The 25,321-nt window shown below is 45.4% G+C and overlaps 1 protein-coding gene across 2 annotated transcripts in view; it reads left to right on the forward strand.

Annotated features, from left to right (window-relative positions):
• Window positions 1-25,321, forward strand: part of MB21D2 (Mab-21 domain containing 2) — a 119,116-nt gene that overhangs the window by 16,764 nt on the left and 77,031 nt on the right. The window contains exon 2 of one of the 2 annotated variants that reach the window (XM_019808369.2): window positions 9,226-9,341. The exons of the other annotated variant lie outside the window; for it this stretch is intronic. Coding sequence (XP_019663928.2) covers window positions 9,305-9,341 — 37 coding nt within the window. The 5' untranslated portion in view covers window positions 9,226-9,304. The remainder of the gene's footprint in view (window positions 1-9,225; window positions 9,342-25,321) is intronic. 2 annotated transcript variants of the gene reach the window in all.

Consider the following 25,321-nt stretch of genomic DNA (forward strand, 5'->3'; position numbering starts at 1 on the left):
GAAGTTAAGTAACTCACAGTCACTACGTGGTTGAGGTGGGATCCAACTCAAGCCCTCTGAGGCCCACCCCAGAGTCTCTGTATTATGCTAATTCTAAAAACCTTCTCCCCTACCCCACCCCACTGTGCCCCAGGGTGTGGAGGCAGTAGGATTTCTGGGCCGGAGAGAGGCTCTCAGGGTGAGGAGGAGGAACCCAGCCAACAGACTGCAAGTCTGCACGTGCCTGGTACTGATATTCAACTTGTAAGCACTTTCTAGGCTGCTTCAAGATCACCCTTTTAGCAGCCGCAGCTGTTCTTAATAGCAGCTGCTTGTGCGGATTGTGTTGTGATTAATAAAGGAAACTCAACAGTTTGTTCTCTCAACTGTGCCCTTGGTGCGCGCAGCCCGCTCCCAGGCAGGCGCTGTTTGGGATGCGGAACAACGCAGTCCCGCTTGTGCACCGTGCAGAGGGACCCCTCGCCGTGCTGTCAGGAGGGGCGGTCCCTCGAGATCAGGGCTGTAGAGCCGAAGCCCCCCCCCACCCCCCCGGGACCAGGTTTTAAGGACAGCGAGTGCGGTGGGCAGCTCGAGAAATCCCATCTGGTCCTTGGGGTCCAAATCAGGGATGCCAGGGAGTGGGCGGTGCACCGGGGGACACCATTGCTCTCCCCTCTTGTCTGAAGGGGGGCACTGTGCCTAGGCACCTGCCAGTGGCCAGTCGTGCCTCTGTGCAGCGCCTCCCCAGCTTTAGGGCACCTCAGCCTCCCATTTGTTAAAGCAGATTGCCTGCCCTGCTCCCAGAGCTTCTCCGTCAGTAGGCCTGGGGTCCAGGCTGAGAACTGGCGTTCCTACTAAGTTTCCGGGGGATGCTGCCGCCGCTGTGGGTCCAGAGCCCACACTTGAAGAACCACTGCTGAAGAGGCAGGGCTGATCCAGCTTTGGAAGTTTTAAGAGACCCGATGGATCTGGATTTTTACATGAACTCTTGATTTTTGAATATTGAGACTAAAATATTAAAGGAACATCATGTGGTTTAGAACGGGAGGTCGTGGAGTACACTGTGGCTGCCGGTGCATCACCTCTGATCTGAATACTTTCAGAGAAATCCTTGTGCTGCCTGCTGTGGAAACTGAGGCCCAGGGAGGGGCAGTAGTTCATCAACAGCATACCGTCAGTCTGGGGGCAAGATCATGACTAGAGCGCAGGTGCTCTGTGCACTTGCCAAAGGTATGTGTGTTGGTGTTAGTCCTAGCGTACTGTGTATGCTAATATACCAGATACATTTTCCCTTCGAATGGAAAAACTACATAACTTTGAAAATAATCACACTGAAATAATTTTTTACCCTGCTCTAGGCACAGTTCTAAATACTTTATACTGTATGTACGTTGACTAAATAAGTCCTAACCACAATCCTATGTAGAAAGGTTATTCTTCTATTCTTATTTACTGACGAGCGTCCCAAAGTACAGAGAAGTTAGATAGTTACCCAATGTCCCAGAGTTACTGGTAGAGTGGGGATTTGAACCCCAGAGATCTAGCCTCAGGCAGAAAGCAGCAAATAGTTACGAATCTTCTTTTGTATCTCATTAAACAAACAAACAAAAAACCTTTTCCTCCTGCAAAATGAAAATCACTGATGGAATATTAGTTTTAATTCATGCTGCTAGGAAACTTGGGAATTAGCTGAGCTAAGTTCCTCCGTCCTCCGTTTTACAGAAGTGGAAACTGAGCTCCAGAAAGGAAAGGGGACTTAAGCATCGTGAACATTGATTTTACTTTTGGGCAGAATGGAAGTTAGTTAAGTGTCCAGCAAGTGATTGCTTCCTGAGAAAGGTGCTTACCCCTGAAACGGGTCGCTCATTAGCCTCTGCTCCCCCGGAAGGAAGGGTCTGCCTGGGTTTGAAGGGAGGGCGAGTCACTGAAGAGGGGCTGTGCTTCAAGGTAGGGAACATTCCCTCGCTCCAGAGCCACCTGGCGTCATTTGCAGTTCTCTTAATTACTATTAGATGAAAGACGCTGAATAAATAACCTCATGGGCATAGTGTATTTCTGGTCTGTCGTGTTTGCCTTTGTCTCTTGATTGTTCCTTGTCTCTTCCTGTCTGCTTTCTTTCCTGTGGACTGTGTCCTTTTCTCACACCTGTGTGCTGTTTCCACAGCTTTGAGCATCACGATGAACATTGTCATCTCTGAATGATCTGTATGTGTAGTAAGGGAGGGGCTGGCGGGGTGGACGCAGGACTCTGGGCCAGCCTGCGGTTGGGAGGAGGTGATGCTGCAGGGGCTAGGAGGCCTTCTCCGGACCTGAAGGAGAACCACCACTACTGTCCCTCCCTGCTGCTGGGCTGAGGGCTCAGAGCCTTAGTAGGATTTAGAGAATTGTAATAGGATTCAAAGAACTATAGAGGAGTTAAGCCAGTGGGGATCTTCCTGAGATCAGTTCACCCACCCCAGCGGTTTGCTGGTGGGGAAATTTAACCCCCTGGTGGACAGTGACTTGCTCAAGGTCAAAATAGTGGTGGTTGGGAAATATGTCCCAGCTGTTGGCCAGGGATTGTTCCAAGTGCTTTAAAATCATTAACCCGTTNAGCTGCTTAAATTATAGCAAGTCTGATCTGGCCTCTCCAGGGAGGAGTGGTCTGTGTGCAGATTCAGCCTGAGGCGGAAGGAATGGGGTGCCTGCCTTGGACTGTAGGGAGCTTCCTGCAGGTAGAGGTTTTCCAGGTGGACCCACCCTTTGACGCAGCACCTGCTCACAATATTCAGGGGTTAGGGAGAGGAGGATAATGTAGAAAGGTTGGGTTACAGGTCCTCAAAAGGCCCTTTGTAGGCTTGTGATTCTCTGATTTCACCCTTGATAGCCCTAGGCTGGAAACAGTGAGTCCTGTATTAGATGGTTTATGGGTCAAACTGCAGTTTTCATGGGGTAATAATAAGGCTTTACTTGTATCTAGTTCTGCACAGTCTACAAAATACTTCCAGATGCATAATCTCATTTTGACTGCTCACAGCAACCCTCTGAAGTAGGTGTTGTTTTTGTCTCTCACACAGGAAGAAACCCAAGGTCAAGAGAAGTTAAGTAACTCACAGTCACTACGTGGTTGAGGTGGGATCCAACTCAAGCCCTCTGAGGCCCACCCCAGAGTCTCTGTATTATGCTAATTCTAAAAACCTTCTCCCCTACCCCACCCCACTGTGCCCCAGGGTGTGGAGGCAGTAGGATTTCTGGGCCGGAGAGAGGCTCTCAGGGTGAGGAGGAGGAACCCAGCCAACAGACTGCAAGTCTGCACGTGCCTGGTACCGATATTCAACTTGTAAGCACTTTCTAGGCTGCTTCAAGATCACCCTTTTAGCAGCCGCAGCTGTTCTTAATAGCAGCTGCTTGTGCGGATTGTGTTGTGATTAATAAAGGAAACTCAACAGTTTGTTCTCTCAACTGTGCCCTTGGTGCGCGCAGCCCGCTCCCAGGCAGGCGCTGTTTGGGATGCGGAACAACGCAGTCCCGCTTGTGCACCGTGCAGAGGGACCCCTCGCCGTGCTGTCAGGAGGGGCGGTCCCTCGAAATCAGGGCTGTAGAGCCGAAGCCCCCCCACCCCCCCGGGACCAGGTTTTAAGGACAGCGAGTGCGGTGGGCAGCTCGAGAAATCCCATCTGGTCCTTGGGGTCCAAATCAGGGATGCCAGGGAGTGGGCGGTGCACCGGGGGACACCATTGCTCTCCCCTCTTGTCTGAAGGGGGGCACTGTGCCTAGGCACCTGCCAGTGGCCAGTCGTGCCTCCGTGCAGCGCCTCCCCAGCTTTAGGGCACCTCAGCCTCCCATTTGTTAAAGCAGATTGCCTGCCCTGCTCCCCGAGTTTCTCCGTCAGTAGGCCTGGGGTCCAGGCTGAGAACTGGCGTTCCTACTAAGTTTCCNCTAAGTTTCTGGGGGATGCTGCCGCCGCTGTGGGTCCAGAGCCCACACTTGAAGAACCACTGCTGAAGAGGCAGGGCTGATCCAGCTTTGGAAGTTTTAAGAGACCCGATGGATCTGGATTTTTACATGAACTCTTGATTTTTGAATATTGAGACTAAAATATTAAAGGAACATCATGTGGTTTAGAACGGGAGGTCGTGGAGTACACTGTGGCTGCCGGTGCATCACCTCTGATCTGAATACTTTCAGAGAAATCCTTGTGCTGCCTGCTGTGGAAACTGAGGCCCAGGGAGGGGCAGTAGTTCATCAACAGCATACCGTCAGTCTGGGGGCAAGATCATGACTAGAGCGCAGGTGCTCTGTGCACTTGCCAAAGGTATGTGTGTTGGTGTTAGTCCTAGCGTACTGTGTATGCTAATATACCAGATACATTTTCCCTTCGAATGGAAAAACTACATAACTTTGAAAATAATCACACTGAAATAATTTTTTACCCTGCTCTAGGCACAGTTCTAAATACTTTATACTGTATGTACGTTGACTAAATAAGTCCTAACCACAATCCTATGTAGAAAGGTTATTCTTCTATTCTTATTTACTGACGAGCGTCCCAAAGTACAGAGAAGTTAGATAGTTACCCAATGTCCCAGAGTTACTGGTAGAGTGGGGATTTGAACCCCAGAGATCTAGCCTCAGGCAGAAAGCAGCAAATAGTTACGAATCTTCTTTTGTATCTCATTAAACAAACAAACAAAAAACCTTTTCCTCCTGCAAAATGAAAATCACTGATGGAATATTAGTTTTAATTCATGCTGCTAGGAAACTTGGGAATTAGCTGAGCTAAGTTCCTCCGTCCTCCGTTTTACAGAAGTGGAAACTGAGCTCCAGAAAGGAAAGGGGACTTAAGCATCGTGAACATTGATTTTACTTTTGGGCAGAATGGAAGTTAGTTAAGTGTCCAGCAAGTGATTGCTTCCTGAGAAAGGTGCTTACCCCTGAAACGGGTCGCTCATTAGCCTCTGCTCCCCCGGAAGGAAGGGTCTGCCTGGGTTTGAAGGGAGGGCGAGTCACTGAAGAGGGGCTGTGCTTCAAGGTAGGGAACATTCCCTCGCTCCAGAGCCACCTGGCGTCATTTGCAGTTCTCTTAATTACTATTAGATGAAAGACGCTGAATAAATAACCTCATGGGCATAGTGTATTTCTGGTCTGTCGTGTTTGCCTTTGTCTCTTGATTGTTCCTTGTCTCTTCCTGTCTGCTTTCTTTCCTGGACTGTGTCCTTTTCTCACACCTGTGTGCTGTTTCCACAGCTTTGAGCATCACGATGAACATTGTCATCTCTGAACGATCTGTATGTGTAGTAAGGGAGGGGCTGGCGGGGTGGACGCAGGACTCTGGGCCAGCCTGCGGTTGGGAGGAGGTGATGCTGCAGGGGCTAGGAGGCCTTCTCCGGACCTGAAGGAGAACCACCACTACTGTCCCTCCCTGCTGCTGGGCTGAGGGCTCAGAGCCTTAGTAGGATTTAGAGAATTGTAATAGGATTCAAAGAACTATAGAGGAGTTAAGCCAGTGGGGATCTTCCTGAGATCAGTTCACCCACCCCAGCGGTTTGCTGGTGGGGAAATTTAACCCCCTGGTGGACAGTGACTTGCTCAAGGTCAAAATAGTGGTGGTTGGGAAATATGTCCCAGCTGTTGGCCAGGGATTGTTCCAAGTGCTTTAAAATCATTAACCCGTTGAATCCTCATAGTGGTTTTGTGATGAGGGTACTGTTACCATCCCCAGTTTCCTGATACAGAAACTATAGCAGTTCAGTCACTTGCTCAAGCTGGCGATGGGGGCTCCATTCCAACCCAGGAGTTCTGCTCTGTCCCCCCCCTGCACCTTTCCAAAAGTCAAGGAGCACTGCTTTCCCAGGCTCTGTGTTGATTGCTGGCTCTAAACGTGAGGTGGTTATGAGCACTGAGGGGAGGCTGGAAGGAAGGGAGGGGTGGAGAACATGGTGGTCGTGCTACTCTGCAGGCCAGTGGCTCATACGGTTCTTCGGGTTCCTGGTCCAGAGCCTTGTCATTCCATCATGTAGCCTTCCTTGGCAGCACTCATTCTTCTGATACTTGTGGTTATGTTTATTGAAAGCCCTTTGGATTAAATCTTGTTTTATCCACAGTCTCCTCATTTTGAAAGAAGGAAGGTGTGTCCCAGCTAAGAGATTGATTTAAAGCTGTATAAAGGTCAACTGGGCCCTTGATATTCAGTAAATTAGGGCAGTTTTATGAAGGCTTTTTCCTCTCTCTCTTCCAATTCCACCCCTCTCCCCAGTGGGTTTTGTTCCAGATTTACAACATTTAATTAGGACATAGTTAATGTAGTCTGTCGTTGTGGGGAGACTGGGGAGCAGATCTTTTTTTCAGTGAAAGGCAGATGCCAAATGTACTTCTCACAAAGTTACTTTGAAATAAAAATTTATAAATTGGGTTTTATGTGAACCAAAAGATCTGCCTCTTTAGTGTCGTAACTGTTTTTGAAAAGCGAGTAGTGACTTGTTGAAGTAAATAACCCTGTCCGGTCTCCCTGCTCTGTAAGGGCAGATGTTTGCACATTGACCTGTCTGCGGCGTCGGCCTTGTGCTACAAAGCCAGTCATCGGGATGCAACAGCTCCTTGAGATCCCAGTGCTCATGATACAGAAGATTGGAGTTGGAATCCTCAGGGAAGCCTCATTCCCAACCTACTGACTCATGGTTTTCCTGTGATAAAGTATTGGTGGGAATGGAAGCGTCCTGGTTTGCTAAACCCATCTGCACGATGTAGCAACTCAGGGGAGAGGATTTTATCCTCCCTAGTTCTTGGGGAAGAGAGGACGGATGGGAAACGATTTTACTCAGGATTTTTGTCATTCAAGACCAACCGGCCCCTGTTCCTGTCCGCTGGATCGCATTCTCACTGCGGACCGCCTCAGCCCTCTGCCCTAGGGATTATTTCTGCCCCCTTCGACGACAGTTTCTCCTTCTGAGACATTCATGCGTGCGTTCTGTATTTTTTCACCGGAGGTCTTGGAGGACCTCTGCAACAAGTCCTCAGCGAGGCAGTGGAAATACGATACGGAACAAACGTTCATGTTGTTGACACAAGTCTTAGGAGGAGATGGACAATGAAAAGAACCATACAGATTATGACCAAAGTCCTGAAGGAAGAATCCAAACAAGCAGAACACGTGCTGTGATTTGTCATTCCCTCTCCGATTTGATGTGGTTGGCCACGCTCTCCTGAACTCTCTTACTGTGGCTTCTGTGGCAACATACTCTTCCTGGTTTTCTCCTTTTCTCAGTTTTCCAGGTGAAGGACAGACTTGAATTCCTTTGTCCAACCCTTGGTGACTGTTTTCTGTCTCTTCTTCCTTCCCTGTGTCTGACCTGTCTCACGGTGCTGTTTTTGGTCTCTGTGGCTGCCTGTCGCAGCCTGAACTCTTCACTGCCTCTTTGACAGTTCCACTCGGGTGACCCCACGGTGCCACAGATTGAGTGTTCAAAGTGAATTTATGCTCCAGAGCAGCTCCTCCTCAGTAGGCCACACCACTCTTCACCCAAGTGCCCACGACAGCAACTTGGCAGTCATCCTGAGCTCCCCGCTTGTCCTCCTGTCCCAGAGCAGACGAGGAACGGAGGCCTGTCAATTCAGCCTCCTTCTTTAAGACCCCACTTCCTTCTCTCCATTCCGCTTGTCGCCACCCTAGTGGGGAGCCACTACCATCTGTTTCCTGGATTACTGTGGTAATCTCACTGGATTTTCTGTTTCCAATCTTGCATCTTTTTAATCCATTGACCATGCTGAGTCATCTTTTAAATATGCCTAAATCCCTCAGGGCAGCCTATCATTCTTCACACGAAGCTCACACTCCTATTTCACAAGGCCACCGGAGACCCAGCTGCTCCCATCTCTGGCTTCATCCCCCTCCAGTTCTACCGTTTATCTCCTGTTTACTTGCTCTGAGATGGGCCCTGTGTGAGGCACTGACACTGCGTTCTCTCTTGAAGTAAAATCCCATACATTCTGAGTGTGACGAGAAGGCCTCAGTGCTCTGTCTCCCATGGCCTCTTTGGCCTCCTCTCCTCAGATGTCCTCACTGACTTGGTTTCAGTCACATTGGCCTTTCAGTTCTTGGGAAATACCACATTGCCACCCACTGAGGCCCTTTGCTGGAATGCCCCATCCCTCCCACCGCATGCCCACACTGCTCATGAACTTCTATTACCCAGAAGATCTCCGCGCCGTCAGATCAGCACTTCTCAGGGAGGCCTTTCAGGCCAGCCTGGAACAAGCCAAATTCTCGTAAGTGGACCTTCTACCTTCACAGGTGTCTTAGTCGTACTGGTCAGCTATGAATTTGTGATCATTTGTGACAGATGTCTGACTTTCCCCACTGCCATAAAAGCTTGATGATAGTCCCTGGGGTATCTGGTTTTGTTCCTCTTTCTTTGCTTGCCTGAAATAATGATTGTTCAAGAACTCTTTGGGAAGGGCTCAGTGAGTATTGGTGGTGGTGGTGGCTCTTTTGCTTTCCTTCTAGCAGTGGGGTAGTATACCATTCATGAAGAGTTCGTGATGGCCACATGTGTGGTGAGTTTTGGGTATACACCTTGGTGTGGTTAGGGGGCTTGTCTTCCTTCCCTCCCTTGTCTCCCACCTCTCTGTAGCATGTAGGCATGGAATTATAAAAATGTGGACTTAGAAATGATTTAGTCCACTCATTTCCAACCTTTTCTAAGCATAAGGGTCTTTTTTTCTTTCCAGTGAAAAAAATTACAAAGGTTTAAATGATAGTGGTTGTATTTTTACTGTCAGTTCATTGGGGAGAAATGAGTAGTTATGGAAAGCTACAAGGGATCCAGTTAACCATGCAAATCACTTTGAATTTTTTAATAATAGCATCTGCATGTATTTGAAAAATAGTCGTGTGTATGCATTAGAGCAAATGCTTGGTGGGCGTATGGATTTCTAGCACCAATAAGTCCATGCTTCTGTGATCTCTCAGGAGCTAGCATCCAGTCTGGCTCTTTATTTTACATTTGCATCCGATTTCGAACTGGTTACCTGTGAGCTCAGTTTTCTCTGTATATGTGTTTAATTTGACCAGTGTAGTGTTTTTACAAATTTAGAGCAAACGTTTAAAAAGCTGGGAGATTTTTCACAACATCAGATTTCCAGCTTGAAAAATTAGAGGGCCTGGGCCTTATTTCCTCGATGGCCGTAAGTGAACAGTAAGTGTCTCCTTAGAAGTGCCACCCTTTCTTCTGTGTGTCATGGTGCTTGCTTCTCTCTATTGCTGTCTAGCAAGTGGCCAGTAGGATGGGGCCTAGAAACCTGGTGACCTCACCCCTGGGTCAAGAAGGCCTCCTGTCCATCTCTGCAGATGCTTATAAGCAGGAAGAGCCCTGGAGTCAGGAAACGTGAGTCCTTGTCCTGTTGCTGTTACTAACTTGCTGACCTTGAATAAGATAGGCAGTCTCTCCAAGCCTCAATTTTGTCATCTGTCACCAACTTACGATAAATACCTCCTGGACCCCACAGATTTGTTTGGTCTATTAGCACAATGGGACGTGTTTGCTGTTGCCTTCCCCATCTTCTCTTTCCTTGTCTTTGTTTCTGTCTCATGGAGGGATCCGTCATTTATTGTTACACCCCGACGTTCATTTTAACAATACGAGAAGGGAACTATGGGTTCTCCCTTGCTTTCTCTCCCCCAACCATTTTTTACCCCTGTCCTGTCTGGAGCAGCTCTACTCCTTTCATCCCATGTCCTCTGCTCCTGTGGGGAAGGGGGCGTCCCAGAGCCATTAGCAGGCTCCGGCAGTGACACACAAGACACCTCAGAGTTGATCTCCAAATGGCAAAGAATCGTCATTGCATTATTTTCTGTTGAGATACTCAGTAACCAGCCAACTGTGGCATTGCTAATACCTGTTAAACCCTAACAGGATACCTGGCTGGCATGGAGGATTTAGTTTTCAGGGACATTGTCCTTGTAGGCAAAATTTGTGGTTCTGTGCTAAATTGTACTGTTTGAAAGGAACAATACCAGTGCTTTTGTCTCTCTGGATCTTCAAGGCACAGTAGGCATCGATGCGACAGAGGAGGAAATAAACAGGAATGTTAGCCTCTGGGATTACATGAGGCAGGGTGATAGGGTGGAAAGAAAGAATGTGGTCTTGGGAGTCGGGCAAAGCTGAGTCTGTGACAGGATAGCTGTGTGACCTTGGGCAAACTATCCTTTCTGAGCCTGTTTCTTTGTTAATAGAACAGGGATAAAAGAGCATGTTTCATCTTTTAATTTTATGCAGGCCTACCTCGGAAATATTGCAGATTCAGTTCTAGATTATTGTAATAAGGTGAGTATCACAGTAAAGCAAGTTAAGTGAATTTTTTGGTTTCCCAGTTCATGTGAAATTATGTTTACACTATACTACAGTCTCAAGTGTGCAGTTAAGCATTATGTCTAGAAAGACAACGCACGCGCCTTAGTTAAAAAATACCTCATTGCTAAAAAACGCTACCCATCATCTGAACTTTCAGCGAGTGGAAGTAACTTATCACACGTTGTCATAACAAAGATAGTGATAAGGAAAAAGTTTGAAACACTGCGAAAATTACCAACGTGTGACACAGAGACACGAAGTGAGCAGATGCTGTTGTAAACATGGCGCCCATGGACTTGCTTTGATGCAGGGTTGTCACCAACCTTCAACTTGTTAAAAAATAAAAGGCAATATGTGCAAAGCACAAGACAGGGAAGTACAATAAAATGTGTGCCTGTTCGTAAAACTGTCCTTCTCGTCCATTTTTTCACTGAAAATCCTTTTCTCCCCCTTCCTTTAACTGGGATGAGTGGGTCAGCCTGTGGACAGAGAAGTAGCATAAAGGTGTCTGAATAAAGGTCTAGTGTGATTCTTTGTGCAAACGTTTGGGCTCGACATTCTCTGGAGTAGGTAGAATGGAACTCCTAATATTGTTGTTGTTGTTTTAAGTTTTGTAAATAAACCAAAGTAGATTTTTCCAGGAAACCAAAAGAAATTTTTTCTGCCTTTAATGGTTTCCCAGGCATTTCAAAAAAGGGTAGGATTGGCCAAACAGGTGCTCATTCCAGCCACTCTGTAAAGCCAGTTCACGGGGCCTTTGGGAGGGGAACAGAGCCCCCCCCCCATGCCACAGTGATGGGCCTGGATTAAAGTAATTGAAATAAAGTTGAGATTTTAAATTTGAAACCCATACTAATTTTCTCCCAGAAGAGAGGGAGATAATGCAGGGGAGACCTGACTTGGAGCTGACTGGGGTATATGCTCAGGGGTGTGGGAGAATGTGGCATGCCCACTCAGAAGTCTGCATAGGAGTTTAAGATTGCACTAATACATCTGAGAATTTAGGGTGGTGCTAGAGGCTGGGCACCTGCTGGGGAAATGAAGGAGGTGGGCCCTGGGCCCAAAGTGAGCATATCAAGAAGAGACTTCTGCTCCTCCAGGTTTCTTGAGAAGTGGGGGCCATGCAGAGAGGTCCTAGCAGATACCCCACTCATGTACCCATCACCCAGCCTCCAGGAATTAGTGACTGGTTGATTTTGTGGAGAGTGTTGGTGAACTTGGAGTTGATGAGTTGGATACCAAAAAGGATCCTGGAGAGACTGAGAAGAGCTTCTGAATGTTCTCTGAGATGTCAGACGAAGAGGAGATTTCTGACCAATGCTCTTCTTTCTTATTACCCTTTACTATATGTGTTATAATTGGGTGAGAAAAAGCCGGAAGGAAATCTTTCCCTTGAGGGAGAGCTGCCCTGTGAAGTTGTCATACCCCTCATCAAAATGCTCATTCCTGTTTCTCAGGGTGGGAGAAGGAGGGGTGGGGTGCTGGGTGGGCAGAGAAGATGGCTTCTTAAGGAATGGAGGGGTGGAGCTTCACCTCTGGTTTCAGGACTAGAAGCTTTCAGGGGTGGAAGCAGAAGCTCTAGTAACTTCCTTAGAAAAGAAATGAGACTGAACATTGTAGGCCATGGGTGACAAGTTTGTAAGGTTCTGGCGGCTTTTAAATGTTCTTGGGTGTGTTGCCTGCATTACCTGTTTTGTCTCTGCTGTTACGAGATGTGGAGATCTCTGAGGTGAGAGATGTATTTGTCTTCGGTGGGAGCCAAGTGGAGGGCTGGGCATAAAGCTGGGGAGACCAAGGCTCTATTCAAAAACCAGTCGGGGACAGAAGAGCCCAGGCGGGGCCCTGAGGAAGGGGCAGCCAAGCCTGCCTCAACAAGGCTAGGAATCGCTAAGGATGCTTCCCAGGTGTTTCAGGAGATGGAGGCTTGTCCTGTGGATACCACAGGCATTTGAGACCTTGCTCGCCTGCTTGCCGTGTTGTCTTTAGTAAGTCACTGCCCCTCACCAGTGCTCACTTTCCCATCTATAAGTGAGGAAGTTGGGTTGCCGGAGTCTATGATTTTAGGATTCCCTAAGTAGAACCATCTCTCTCATTGATACATCAAATAACTATGCTTTCGAAATTCCTGGACGTTTGTGGAGGTGGTTGGTTTGGGGGCAGTTCCTTGTCCAGGGAATGTTGGGAGAGTGGTTTCTGTTCTCACTTGAGGAAGTCGTGGTGTCAGGTCACAGGACTCACGGGGAAGCCCACGTCCCCTCCCGTGCCTCCCTGGAGGGTGACTCCCTGCACTCCTGGGCAGCGTGGCCCCTGGAGGGGTTAGCGACCTGGCCCCTGACGCTATGAGTGCTATGGAAGCTCGAGGCTGCGGGCTCGGTGCCCTGGGACTGCAGCGTGGAAGGCCCCGAGAAGGCAGGGGACGCTGAAGGTGACAACCAAATCTCTTTGTGCAAATTAAGCAGGACACCAAATGGGGACTTCCTCTTTATCTTCTTTAAATACTTTCTGCCTCATTTGCCAAGGTTCCAAGTAATACAATTGCAGAGGTTCAGAGGTGTCTAATACAATTTCCCCCCCTCTGTACATAATTCTATGCCCGTTGTGGAACTCTGTTAGAAACATGAGGGTAATTACAGAGCGGCTTTCTGCTTTTCACTTGCTATAATACTAGCCCTCAGTCTGCCTGGACTGGCCGTGTTAATAAGTAATGACTGAAAATTAAAAAGAATGCGGCAGACTCCTGATTTAAGATTTTTCCACGCCTTTCTCCCTTGCATGTACGTGCTACTTACTACAGGTGGGGAGGCTGATCTGTGGGGGTGTGCTTTGGTTAGGAGTTCAGAGACCCAGTTTCCAGCTTGGGAGAGGGGGCAGAGGCACGGCTATTTGCACTCGCAATGGACGTGAGGACCAGAGAGCCTGTTGGGTGTGAAAGCACGTTGGAAGCTGATGATGGGTGGACTAATGCCAAATGCTGGGGGTGTTCGTTAGCACAGTTCCTGGCGTGTGAGCAGGAAGGCACTGCCACCCTCTCGTGTGCTTCTGGGCGGTCTTACACGTGTGTTGTGTGAGTTGAAATTTTATACTTCATAGTCGGGCTCGTAATTGTTACATTTGCTGGACACATTATCACGTACACGGTACATGTAGCCCCAACACTCTCCGAGGTAAGGGGTCTTGTTTTCTTACAGCCTCCCAAGCAGGTCAGGTGCAGATGGGTTACGTCATGTGCCCCAAATCAGATGAAAGTGTTCGGAAATACGTCCCTAAACGCTTGGCTTGTGTTCACAGCCTTTGGAAGGTTTTCTTTTCTCATTTGTCACATTTGACTTTGGAAAGGCTTCCACCACCTCGGTTACAATAATAACAGCTGACATTTACTGCAGCTTGCTTCTGCCAGCACATTTTACAGATGAGGAAGGCGAGGCCCGGGGATGTGCAGAGCTTGCCAGAGGTTACCGAGCTGGGGTGGCAGGCCCATCTGAGCTGTTTCTGTACCGCTGGGAATAAAAGCGTGCTTAAAAGCATTGACTGCATCCTCGGTGTCAGGCACCGTGTGAAGTAATGCCCATTCAGAACCTCGTCTGGTGGCTCACTCCCCCCCGAGGAGACCCTGGGAAATGTTCTGCAGGCGGGAAACTCTTCTCAGCCTTCCTCGCCTCACAGTCTACTTGCAACATTTCTCTTTTGCTTTTTTTCTTCCTGATCTGGAAATGTTACCTCTTAACGAGGCTTCTCTTCCTCTCCTAATCCAGGTGTTACATGTCATCTGTCTGCAGCCTGAACTGGGTTTGTAGACCTATCACACTTGGCCCTGATTGTCTTAAAAACAAATATGAAATTGAGTTAGATCTAAAAATTCAGGTGACTATGGAAAAAAAAAATCTAGATTTAGGATTTCTTATGAAAAACTGTGTCAGTGTGGGATTTGCTTATCCACCTGCCAGCATCAAACTACTCCCTCTAGACTGGAAAGGGCCTCCATCTTTTTTCTCCCTATCTCCTTTCTCCATCCCCCCACGTAACTATCAGGCTGTGGGGCCTAGGAGGTATACTTTACGTAAGATAGTAAAGTAAATAAAGTTGGGCATAGAGAAGAAATTTAGGAAGTGTATGCTGCATTGAATTATAGCTGCTGGCGTAAGAGTCGTCTTAGTTTGGTAATAGAATATTTGCTCTTTGCGAGCTGACTTGCTTTCATGATACTTTTTGGGCAGATGGGCATATTAGGCTTAATCCATTATTTAAGGGAGGAAAGGCTCTATCCCTCTGCTCGAAGGTTTATGACTCATCAAAAGCTAAAAGATGTACTTAGACCTCCTCTTGATAAAATTATTTTTATTGGACTAGTCAGCATTTGGGAATATGAGGAAACTATTTTCTTTAAAACAAATTGTAGACTTGACGAGTTAAATGAGATAATGTATGGGAAAGTACTTTGTATGCTATTGAGCATTAAGCCAATAACTTACTGGAGATGTTTTGGGAGCGTTATCACCTTATCATCATTTCAAGCTTATGACAGACATTTAAATCTTTGCTCTCCACCACTCCGTACCTCGCTTGACAAACCACTTCCCCTCTCTGAGACTTTTTCGCAGGTGTATAAAAATGTGGCTAATGTTATCTCCCGGCACCCAGGACAGTGCCTGGCATAGAGAAGGTGCTCGATATTTATGCCGGATAAGTGAATAAATAAATAAATAGATATGGGGATTTTTGCTACCTTACTGAGCTAATGCACATAAAACATTAAGCAGAGAGTCAGCATATGTTAGCTTGAGTTTTTAGTTTAGATTGTTTTCTAAAACTTCCTCCTGGACACGGGCTAGGGGATGATCTATGTTCTTGGAAGAAGGGGCGGCAGGGCCGGCAGGCAGGTGACAGGAGGCCACAGATCCCCAGGCTGTGTGTGAGATGCTGGATGGACAGAAGCAAACTCATACAGGTGTCAGAGCTGCTTTGTTGGTCTGATCCCCGGCCTTTCTCATCCAGAGCGCGCTACAGTCACATGGTTAGGCGGGGGCAAAGTGGGTTCAGACGCGTGGAATTCTGGACATAGAGATTAAAGTATTGGAAATAACATGTCAGATCCAAAAGGGCCCTTCTTAGTCCATCAGACTCATCACTTTCTCATTCCCAATGCTATGTAGAGAGTGGAAAGAACAAAGAGCAAGGACTCTGGATTTGGACAGTCCTTGGTCTGAATCTCTACGTTGCCTTTTCCTATCTGACTGTTGGCATGAGTCTTAACTTCCTTGACCCTCATTCACTGGAAGTTTGTGAGGCTTAAGTGAACTATCAAGCATTCTCAGCACTATGCCTGACATGGACTTGGTACACAAGGAAAGAGGTGACCCTCATTGTCATGGAGAGGAAATGGAAGTGTGGAGAGACAGGAATGGTTGGTGAAAAGTAATGGCTGTGGGTGTTGAGCTGGTGCTGGTCCCTGCCCCCATGTGGGGGTGTGGTGGGAGAGGACATGTGTGTTTATTATGGCCAAAATTGTTGCCTTTTTTAGGGAGTGAGCTAAGACAGCATGTTTAGGAATATCAAGGCAGGACCTTACCTACCTACTGGAGATAAAATGGTACACTGAATTAATTTGAGCAGGAAGCTTCCAGAGGAACTTTAGGCAACTGAGAAGATGATGTGTGTTTTGTATGCCCAATAAATCTCTAGTTTCATCTTCTGCTGAGTGGTGAGAGTCTTGTTCTTTGAGATAAGGTGTTAAGAAATGATGAAAATGATCTCTAAAAATATAAGAACTTTGAGCACGTCAACCATTATTTCCCCCCATCAAGACAATCTTTGAATTTTATTAATATTTTAAAATCACCATTCTTTGTGCTATGTCCACTGCTCTGCCGAGATGTGATATTTAGAGACTTCTGAGAGGTATGTGCATCCTGTATCAGTAACCACCTGCCATGGATGACCTGAAGGTGGCCATTATGACTTCATGACGTATCCTCACACCATATACCATTTTCGCTGAAATTCACTTGTTCTGAAGGTTTTTACAAGATAGCATAATCACTTGGCTTCATGGCTTTCCAAATTTATGAGTTTGTACCTGTGCAGGCAGGAAGAGGCATGGTATGCCAACTGTTAACTTTATAGGTAAGGTGTTTGTTTTTTTTTTTTGTATTTTTTTTTTAAACCATTGCCTACAAAACACACTGCCTCAGACTTTTCAATACCCAGAAAACCATCATGCAGGAAGCTCAGGTTTACCTTTTATCATGCTAGGCCATTAGACATTAAAAGCTAAGCCTGCCGCCGCTCTAAAACCCAGACTTTCTTTAAAGGACAAGTACAAGCTCTTTGCTTATCTGCTGTCTTGAATTTTCAAGGATCACTCAAATCATGACTTCCCAAAGTCTAGAGAGTTGAGAACGCTAGGAAAATTCTTCGTTCTTTTATTTCTGATGGGAATATCCCCTGGCAAGTTTGATCTGTGAAAATAAACGACACAGTGATGAGGCTTTGCGCTCGAATGCACATTACTTTACCATTAACCAAGCTACCCGTGTGTGTTTGATCCTCGTACCTCTCCTGTGACAGAGGCAGGAACATTGTTTAGTTACTTATTCCAAGGAGTTGTTTTTCCAGAAGCACCAAAGGATGTCAAGAAAAGGTTGCTCTTGTTTTTGTGTATTCCGGGAATAAAGGAACGTGAAAAGAAATGTTTTTCTGACTAGCTGTCGTTTCAGAAATTGCATTAGACATTTCTTATTTCTTAAAATCCACCCTTCCCAGAAAAGACACTTCTGAAGTCAAACTTTAGATTATTTGGGTTTCTTACTGACAGAGCAGCATTTTTACTATTTTATCTTATGAAACTGACTGCTTACTCCCTGGCTGCGGGTGAGCAGGGCCTGATGTCTTTTTAGAGGGGGTTTTAGACTGGATTTAATCTTACAAATGGTAGAGTGATTTCTTAGTGTGGGAGAAGACTTTTACCATATGTTTTACTGTCATGTTGTACATTTTCCAAATAATCCACAAAATACTTTTCAAGTTTTGGTACTCTGGGTGCATAGTTTTTTGTTTCTCTATTCATTTTGGGGGTGACAGTTTTGGCTGGGGCTTGAGCCACCCTGGAACAAGCCTCTAAAGACTGTTTTTAGATGTGTGTGTGTGTTTTCTTTTCTTTCTTTCTTTCTTCTTCTTTTTTTTTAAATCATCGTGTGGTCCACTGTAGGGCCAGATCTGGCCTCGCCTGGGCAGGGGTCTTGTAGTTTCCCTGCAGGCTGCAGTCTCAAGGAAATGTTTCTGGGACTAGACACAAACTTTGAAAAAGAATAACACATGTTAAGTAAAAATTAGGTATTAAGTGTGAAATGAGAGATTCAGACCCAAGAAACCTCTTGGAATAGCCAGCTCATTGAATTTTCTTCTCCGGAGAGCTCCAGCAGTCTGGGCCTCTGCATTCCAGCCATTCCAAGCCACTCACTGGTTTCGCTTCTCACATGCTTCGATTGTATTTTTCCTTCTTCGTGTATTGTAAGCACCACTATTTTAAGGCCCAGCCTGAAAACCATCTTAGTGAAGCCCTCCTTAATCCTTTTGTCAGGATTCTACCTATTCTGAATGGAATTTGTGAGTGTGTGTGTGTGTGTGTGTGTGTGTGCATTGAGCAGATAAATAAATTATATTTAAAATTTTCTGCTGTTGATTTTTCCACTGGGCTATACAGTCCCATATGTGGAAGGCAGGACTGTGTGGCTTTTTTCTGTACCCCTCCCAGTAGCTGGTCCCTGTCCTCCCTGTGCCAACGGTGGGGCGGGGGGCATGGTCTGAGCTGTTCTTCTAGACTTCGGAGAGCTTGGACCTGGAATTCACAGGGCAGATGGCTTAGTGCCTTCTGTATGTCCTTCCTTGCTGAGGGAAGCAAGAATTAACACTTTAGGAAACATTTGCAAAGAGGTGAGGGATTTAGAAGCTTTTATAATTAGATTTCAAAATACAATGAGTGAAGACAAAGCATTTTAAGTGAAGTAATTCATATAAACTGCTTAGTGCTTGCCTAGCATTTAGCAGGCTCTCCACAAATGGGAACTGTGTGATCCTAAGGGAATGGCTTAATCACGTATCATACTGGCTAAAGGAGGGAATCCTCAATGATAATCCCTGCCCTCTGGGCATGCCTAGCCTAACAGATAATGGAGCCGTCTCTGAGAACAGAACGGAAGACTTTGGTCCCATTCACCCGATGACCATAAAACATTAGTGGAACTAATTGTATTTTGTGGACAAGATTTTTTAGGAGTAGAAATTTTGTTGCTGCTGTTCTTCAGAGATTTGATGGTTGTTTAGGAATGTTCATGCTTCAATGGATTTTAANAGATTTTTTAGGAGTAGAAATTTTGTTGCTGCTGTTCTTCAGAGATTTGATGGTTGTTTAGGAATGTTCATGTTTCAATGGATTTTATTTCTTTTTTTTTTTACGATTTTATTTATTTATTTGACAGAGATAGAGACAGCTAGCGAGAGAGGGAACACACGCAGGGGGAGTGGGAGAGGAAGAAGCAGGCTTATAGCGGAGGAGCCTGATGTGGGGCTCGATCCCATAACGCCGGGATCACGCCCTGAGCGAGGCAGACGCTTAACTGCTGTGCCACCCAGGCGCCCCCAGTGGATTTTATTTCTTTATCAGATGGAATTTGATAGTTTCCAAGATACTATTGTGTTCTCTTAAACTTCTTAACAGTTTGTTAATGATTCCCAAGTCTTGCCTTGGCTTCTGAACTTTGACATCTAGACATCCTTGTTTTTTGTTTTGTGCTGGTGGTTGTTTTGTTTTTTGTTTAGTCATTACTTAAAGATTCAGGAACAAATCTATCAGGGCAGTAATCTTTCATTGTTATTTAATGAGCTTGGATGTCCAGGGCTGGCCCTGAAAAAAACCTACCTGATTGCTGGGATTCTTTTGTTTCTGTTCTGTCCTCTGTTTTGGGGGTTACCACTGAGTGAATAGCGACAAAGGGGTGCAAATCGGTGGGGAGACCTCTCTCCAGAACGCAGCAGTGTTGGTGCCCTTCTAGTCCCCAGAAAAGCAATGTCAAGAAAGCTTAGCTGGCTTCTCCCCTTGGGAAGGCTTGCTGGCTGCCATTGCCTTGCCCCTCAATGCATGATCCACGGAAGTGCAGCATCACCTGAGAGCTTGTGCATTTCAGGCCCTGCCCCAGGCCTGCAGAACAGAACACGCAGTTTAACAAGGTCCCGAGGCAAATGATACACACATTCAACTTTGAGAAGCACTGTTCATTCTAGAGCCACAGCAGGTGAAGCAGGTCTCAGAAGTGTTAGCATTTGGAAAATATGCTGCTTTTTATTTCTACTTTAAAGTAAAAGAATTTGGTGAATGAAATGTGTTTTGGTTGCACTAAACCTTCATTTAAGACTTTTTATTTTGGAGAACCTCAAATATATAGAAGTAGGGAGACTAGTAAAATGAACCCCTACATACCTGTTACCTACCTTTAATGGCTGTCGACCCAACTCATTTTCTCAACCTCACCCCACCCCACCCTGGATTATTTTAAAACAAATCACAGCCATATAATTTATCCCCAAATATTTCTTTTTCCCTTTTTAAAATCTGTGGTAAAATATGCATAAAACTTAACTATCTTAACATTTTGGAGTGCACAGTGCAATGGTATTAAGTACATTTTTGAGCAACCAAGCTCGAGAACCCTTTTCATCTTGCAAAGCTGAAACTGCGTAAACACTAAGTATCTTTTTCCTTCTTAACATAACCATCACACCTCAAAAAAAGTTACATTAATTTCTTAACAGCATCCAATCCCCAATCAGCGTTCAAATTCCCCACATTGTAGTTTAGCTTAAAGAAATCAAGGCATTCAGTTCCCCGTCTTCTCTCTGTGAAGCTGGTGGCCTTGCGTGTTCAGTGAAGAATCTAGAGACAGTGGTGAGAGTGGGGCTTGTTCTTTCCCACCTGGTAGCCAGGATTTTGTATGAAGACTTTGTAATTTCCAGTATTCTATTTTTAGAAACCAAGAGTTTTACAGTTTCAAAGAGCATGGACTTTTGATTAAGAAGAATAAAGTCTGAATCACTCATTGCTTCTTAGAAGTGGGCAAATATTTACTCTTTCATTATTTTTAGGCATAAGATTTCTATGAAAATTGAATTAATGTGGAATACCATATAGTCATGAGAATGAATGAACTAGTCATATTTCCTGTGTGGATAATTCTCAAAAACAGTTTAGAAAAGCAGGTCGCAGAATGATTTGTACAGTGTAACACCATTTATTTAATGTTAAAAAAATACTATAAATAGTTTATGATTACACACATGTAGTAAAAGTATGCAAACATGCTTCAGAACGACACTGGCGCATTTCAGGATAGCAATCCCCTCCCTTAGTGAGCAGGAGAGTAGCTGATGTAACTGTATCTATGGTTTTCTATTATCAAAAAATCTGAAGGAAGTGTGGGGAAATGTCATGATTTGCAAAAGCTGCCTTTTGCATGGGTATTCCTGGCATTATTTCTGTTGTGTATGTTTGGAAATACTGCAAAAGAAGCACTTTTTAAAAACTGGCCAGTTTATGTGCGTTTTTGTAGACTCAAGTACTCAAAATTGTTATTAAGTATGATTTATCTATAATCACAGTACATCACAAAACTTTGAAGCTGAAAAAAAATTTGCTGGGTACAAAAATTATAAGAATGATTTAACTGGTGGGGTTCCTGGTGGTGGTAAAGATGTCCAAAAAAGGGGCGCCTGGGTGCCTCAGTTGTTAAGCGTCTGCCTTCGGCTCAGGGCGTGATCCCGGCGTTGTGGGATCGAGCCCCACATCGGGCTCCCTGCTCAGTGGAAAGCCTGCTTCTTCCTCTCCCATTGCCCCTGCCTGTGTTCCCTCTCTCGCTGGCTGTCTCTCTCTCTGTCAAATAAATAAATAAAATCTTTAAAAAAAAAAAAAGATGTCAAAAAAAAAAATGAGGCAGAGGCACTTGTGAAGTGTGCGGGGTTGTTCAAAATTTCAGCTCCTCTTCTATGTGCTGCCTGTTTCATCTCTGGGGATTCTGGGGAAGGGGGCCAGAGCTATTGTTTATTTTATTGGAACGGGTAGCTCTGATGCTTCCGGGGAAGGTTTGAGGTGGCAGAGTACCAGCTCCGCGGTGGCTCTGTGGCCTCGAAAGCTTCTTAGGGCCACAGAGCCTGCCCTTTGCCCTCAGTTCCCTTTGCTGCTGTCACATCTGTGGACAGCACGACTCTGAGTCCTCAGAGCCAGGTGGTACTTTCAAAGATCAGTGAGAAAGGAAGGCGCTTCCTGGAGGACTGTTGGTCATGAATCATCTTTTCCTTACATCCGGGTTTTTCCTGCCACACTGATCAGTGGTCTTATTATGATAATCCTGCCTAGAGGGTATGATAAAGGGCACACGTTTGGTATTTATTCATGAGTGTAGAACGGAAACCATTCGCTGGGGATGTTCCTTCTGGCAATGGGGAAGATTTGGGCTTTTACACCAAGGTAGATGTGCTGGGGGTGGGGAGCCGACATGTTAATTAAGCCCCATTGACAAGAATGTTGGAATATGTCATGCCAAGAGCTGAAATAATGTGCTATTCCTTCAGGTTGTCTAGCATCAAGATCCCTTCATTGCGGATGCTTTATTGTTGGTAATTAAATGGAGCCTGTACCTGTAGTCACACCGGTACCTGAAGACGGCCCGGAGGTCTGCCTCTAGTCCAATGTAACCCTTGCTACTGTGATTTTATTTCCCTCACAGACCGATTTTTGTCCCCTTAATCATATTTATTGCTCTTATCTCAACTCTCAAATATCTCTAATCTTCCAGAAACATATATAATTATCTTTTAAGGGTCTGAATTGTGCCAGATGTAGCAGAAGAATTGCTTCCTGGCTCTTGCACAACACTAAATCATTTCGTACCAGCTCTTCCCTCTTAGAGTGGGAACGAAACTCTGTCCTTTTCTCTCAGTGATTCATGGATTTGTCCTCTCATTCAGGTGCTTATCAGGCACTTACTGAGCACCCCTTCTGTGTAGGGAGCTATGGTGGGTGCCAGGAGGGAGACAGAGGCTCAGCAAGGGGTTACCTACACAGATCCACGTGCTGAGAGAGATCCTTGAAGCAACCTGAGAATTTTTGTTTGACTTTGATCGGGATGGAGCACTTGCTGGTTTTGAAACATACCTGTGTACCTCTACGTCCCTTGACCTCCTTGCACTGGGGTCATTCACTTTCATTTTCAGCCGCAGATAGTTAACAGGGAGAGAGGGTGAGGGCAAAATTGCAGAATGCTTACTGTGTTTGAAAGGTGGAGACGTTAGGGGGATGACTGGTTTAAAATATAAACAATAGCAACTATGGAAATGCAGTGCAATTGCATGGACACCAGACACTGACTGAAAGGTAAGGGGATGTCTCATTTGATATATCTGATATGTTTCGGTAGCAAGGACTTTGGGCTTGGCTTTTCCTGCCTGTGAAACTGTGTCCCTGTGATTCGAAGTGGTTTTGAATCATGGTGAGTTCCTTTGCTGTGACAAGATGTCCCAGACTCCCAGACACAACCCTGCAAACAGACCAAGCCTGAGAAATTACTAGAACTGACTTTTTATTTTTTTTTTTAAGCAAATGGAATTTTCCTATCTGGGTCTCCTTTAAGGACTTGCCTCTAATGGAGAAGGGAGGTACCTGGAGTGGAGGTGAATTTAACTCTTTCAAGTTTGGGAACTATGTAATGATCACATAACCTTGTAGCTGGAACTGGCCTTCAGAGAGAAGTGACTTTATAGAATTACAGTAGCATCCCCAGGACTGAGATTTCAGTCGACCAACTCTTCCCACTGAACTGTAGCAGAGATAAAACTACTTGCAGGGTTTTAAGTAACTTCTAACCGATTGCTTCCTTTCCCCCTTTCTTTTAGGGAATGGTTAAAAATTTACATAATTGGGGGCGCCTGGGTGGCACAGCAGTTAAGCATCTGCCTTGGGCTCAGGGCATGATCCATCCGGGCGTTATGGGATTGAGCCCCACATCAGGCTCCTCCGTTATGAGCCTGCTTCTTCCTCTCCCACTCCCCCTGCTTGTGTTCCCTCTCTCGCAGGCTGTCTCTATCTCTGTCAAATAAATAATAAATAAAATCTTTTAAAAAAATTTTTACATCATTGACAATGAATACTGAACCTCGCTGTGAACCAAACTAGAAGCAGACTGTATAATTCCCCACACTTTGGCCTCTCTTTATATGTATATCTTCCACTACTCTTTCTAACCTAAAATATAAATGTTTACGTACATGTTTTACTTCCATGCTGGGCCAGAAACTAGATCTTTTCTCCTGTCTTTCTCTTGTCAATGTATAATTTTTGTTAAAATTATAAACATGACTCTCATACAAATGTAAATGAGTACATGTCAAAGAAATATTTAACTCATGAATGAGGGAAGCAACAGGAAGTTAAAGCCAGTTCACAGAGGCTTTGAGGAACTGTGTAGTTAGAGGCACTGAGGACTATTGAAGTAAGATTGCTAGGTTAGATATGAAACTGGTTAATACCCTACAGGGCAATAAAACAATAACATCTGGGGCTCCCATTTCTACCAATCAGAAGTCATATGGCTCTATAATGGACAAAAAAAATCTATAAGTTCACCTGTAACTTCACAAAGTCCGAATCCATACCGATGGAAATAAGCAAATCAAACACAGGTGCAGCTCCTAGAGAATAAGATAATCCTTGAGTGCGCCCATCAGATAATACTCTAGCATGGCATGGTACATCCTGCCTCCCTTTTGCCTTATTTCCAAGCATTGCATGATGTTTTCTGACGTCCTCACTGTGGTTGTGCTTAGCCTAGGAGTGTGTGCATTCCTTCATTTCTTCTTCCGTTTAATAATTACTGAATGTCCATTTTGTACCAAGGAATACATAGGCACTTGGAGATCTATAACTGAATGAGTCAGATGGTCCTTGTTCTCATGGAGCTCAGAGGCTATTATACTCACATCCTAGAAGGGAGGCAGGGAGTTCTTTTCAGGAAATCAGTTTTATTGTGGGGGAAGCAATGGGAATCATCTCTTTTTGGCTCCCCGTCCCTTTTGGGTCTCAGTGCTTACATGGCTAGGATAAAATGCAAATATCACTGAGAATGACAGCCAGAGCCAGGACTTTTTGGGATAAGAGCAGACAAATATTCATGCCACTTCTTTTTGTTCATGTGGCATTTATACCTTTCTAGTGATAAACTTTCACAGAATCAAGATTTTGCCTTCTGATGTGAAGGGCTCCCCATGGCCTGTCCTGCCAGATTTCTCCAGTGGCCTCCCTCTGTTTGCCTCCACAGGTATAGATCTGCTTTTAACTGGTTAGACCAGTTTGTGACATAAATTTAAGCAACTTTTGGAGAAGCAAGGACCTGCCAGGGAGGCTGCTTTTTGCCAGAAGGGTTTTGGTAACTGATAGCTCAGATTTCATGGCTGTCAGTACAGTTTTCTTACAGCGAATACATATACATTTATTTGGGGTATTTGGGGTGTTTGCCAGTATAATTTAATTCTTCCTTGCAAAATATGGGCGGCGCGTGGCCGACATTTGTCTTAGAACCATAAAAGATGGAGCTGCAAGGAGGCTTAGAGATCTTTCTGGCTTGCCCCTATCCCAGCTAACACAAGGAAATAAGTACGGAGAAGCCAGATATTAATTAACCTTTGATCTCCTCATCAGTCATTACTAGATCTGAAGCTTTTGTTTAGTTTTGGGTTCCTTCCTCTGTAATGGTGTTTCTGACCTGGATTTATTGGTGGCATTTACAAATCCTCCAGAGAGGATGCTTTTCTTTTGAGTTTGCATCTTTGTATCTGTTTACAAAGACAGATGCTAGATGCTTGGTTATTTTTTATAGATTTTATTTATGTGAGTGAGAGAGGAAGAAAGGAAGGTCAGAGGGGGAGGGAGAGAATCTCTGCATTGAGCTTGGAACCCAAAAGGAGACTCGATTTCA

Source organism: Ailuropoda melanoleuca, chromosome 1 (assembly GCF_002007445.2).
Source record: "Ailuropoda melanoleuca isolate Jingjing chromosome 1, ASM200744v2, whole genome shotgun sequence".
Classification (NCBI taxonomy): domain Eukaryota; kingdom Metazoa; phylum Chordata; class Mammalia; order Carnivora; family Ursidae; genus Ailuropoda; species Ailuropoda melanoleuca.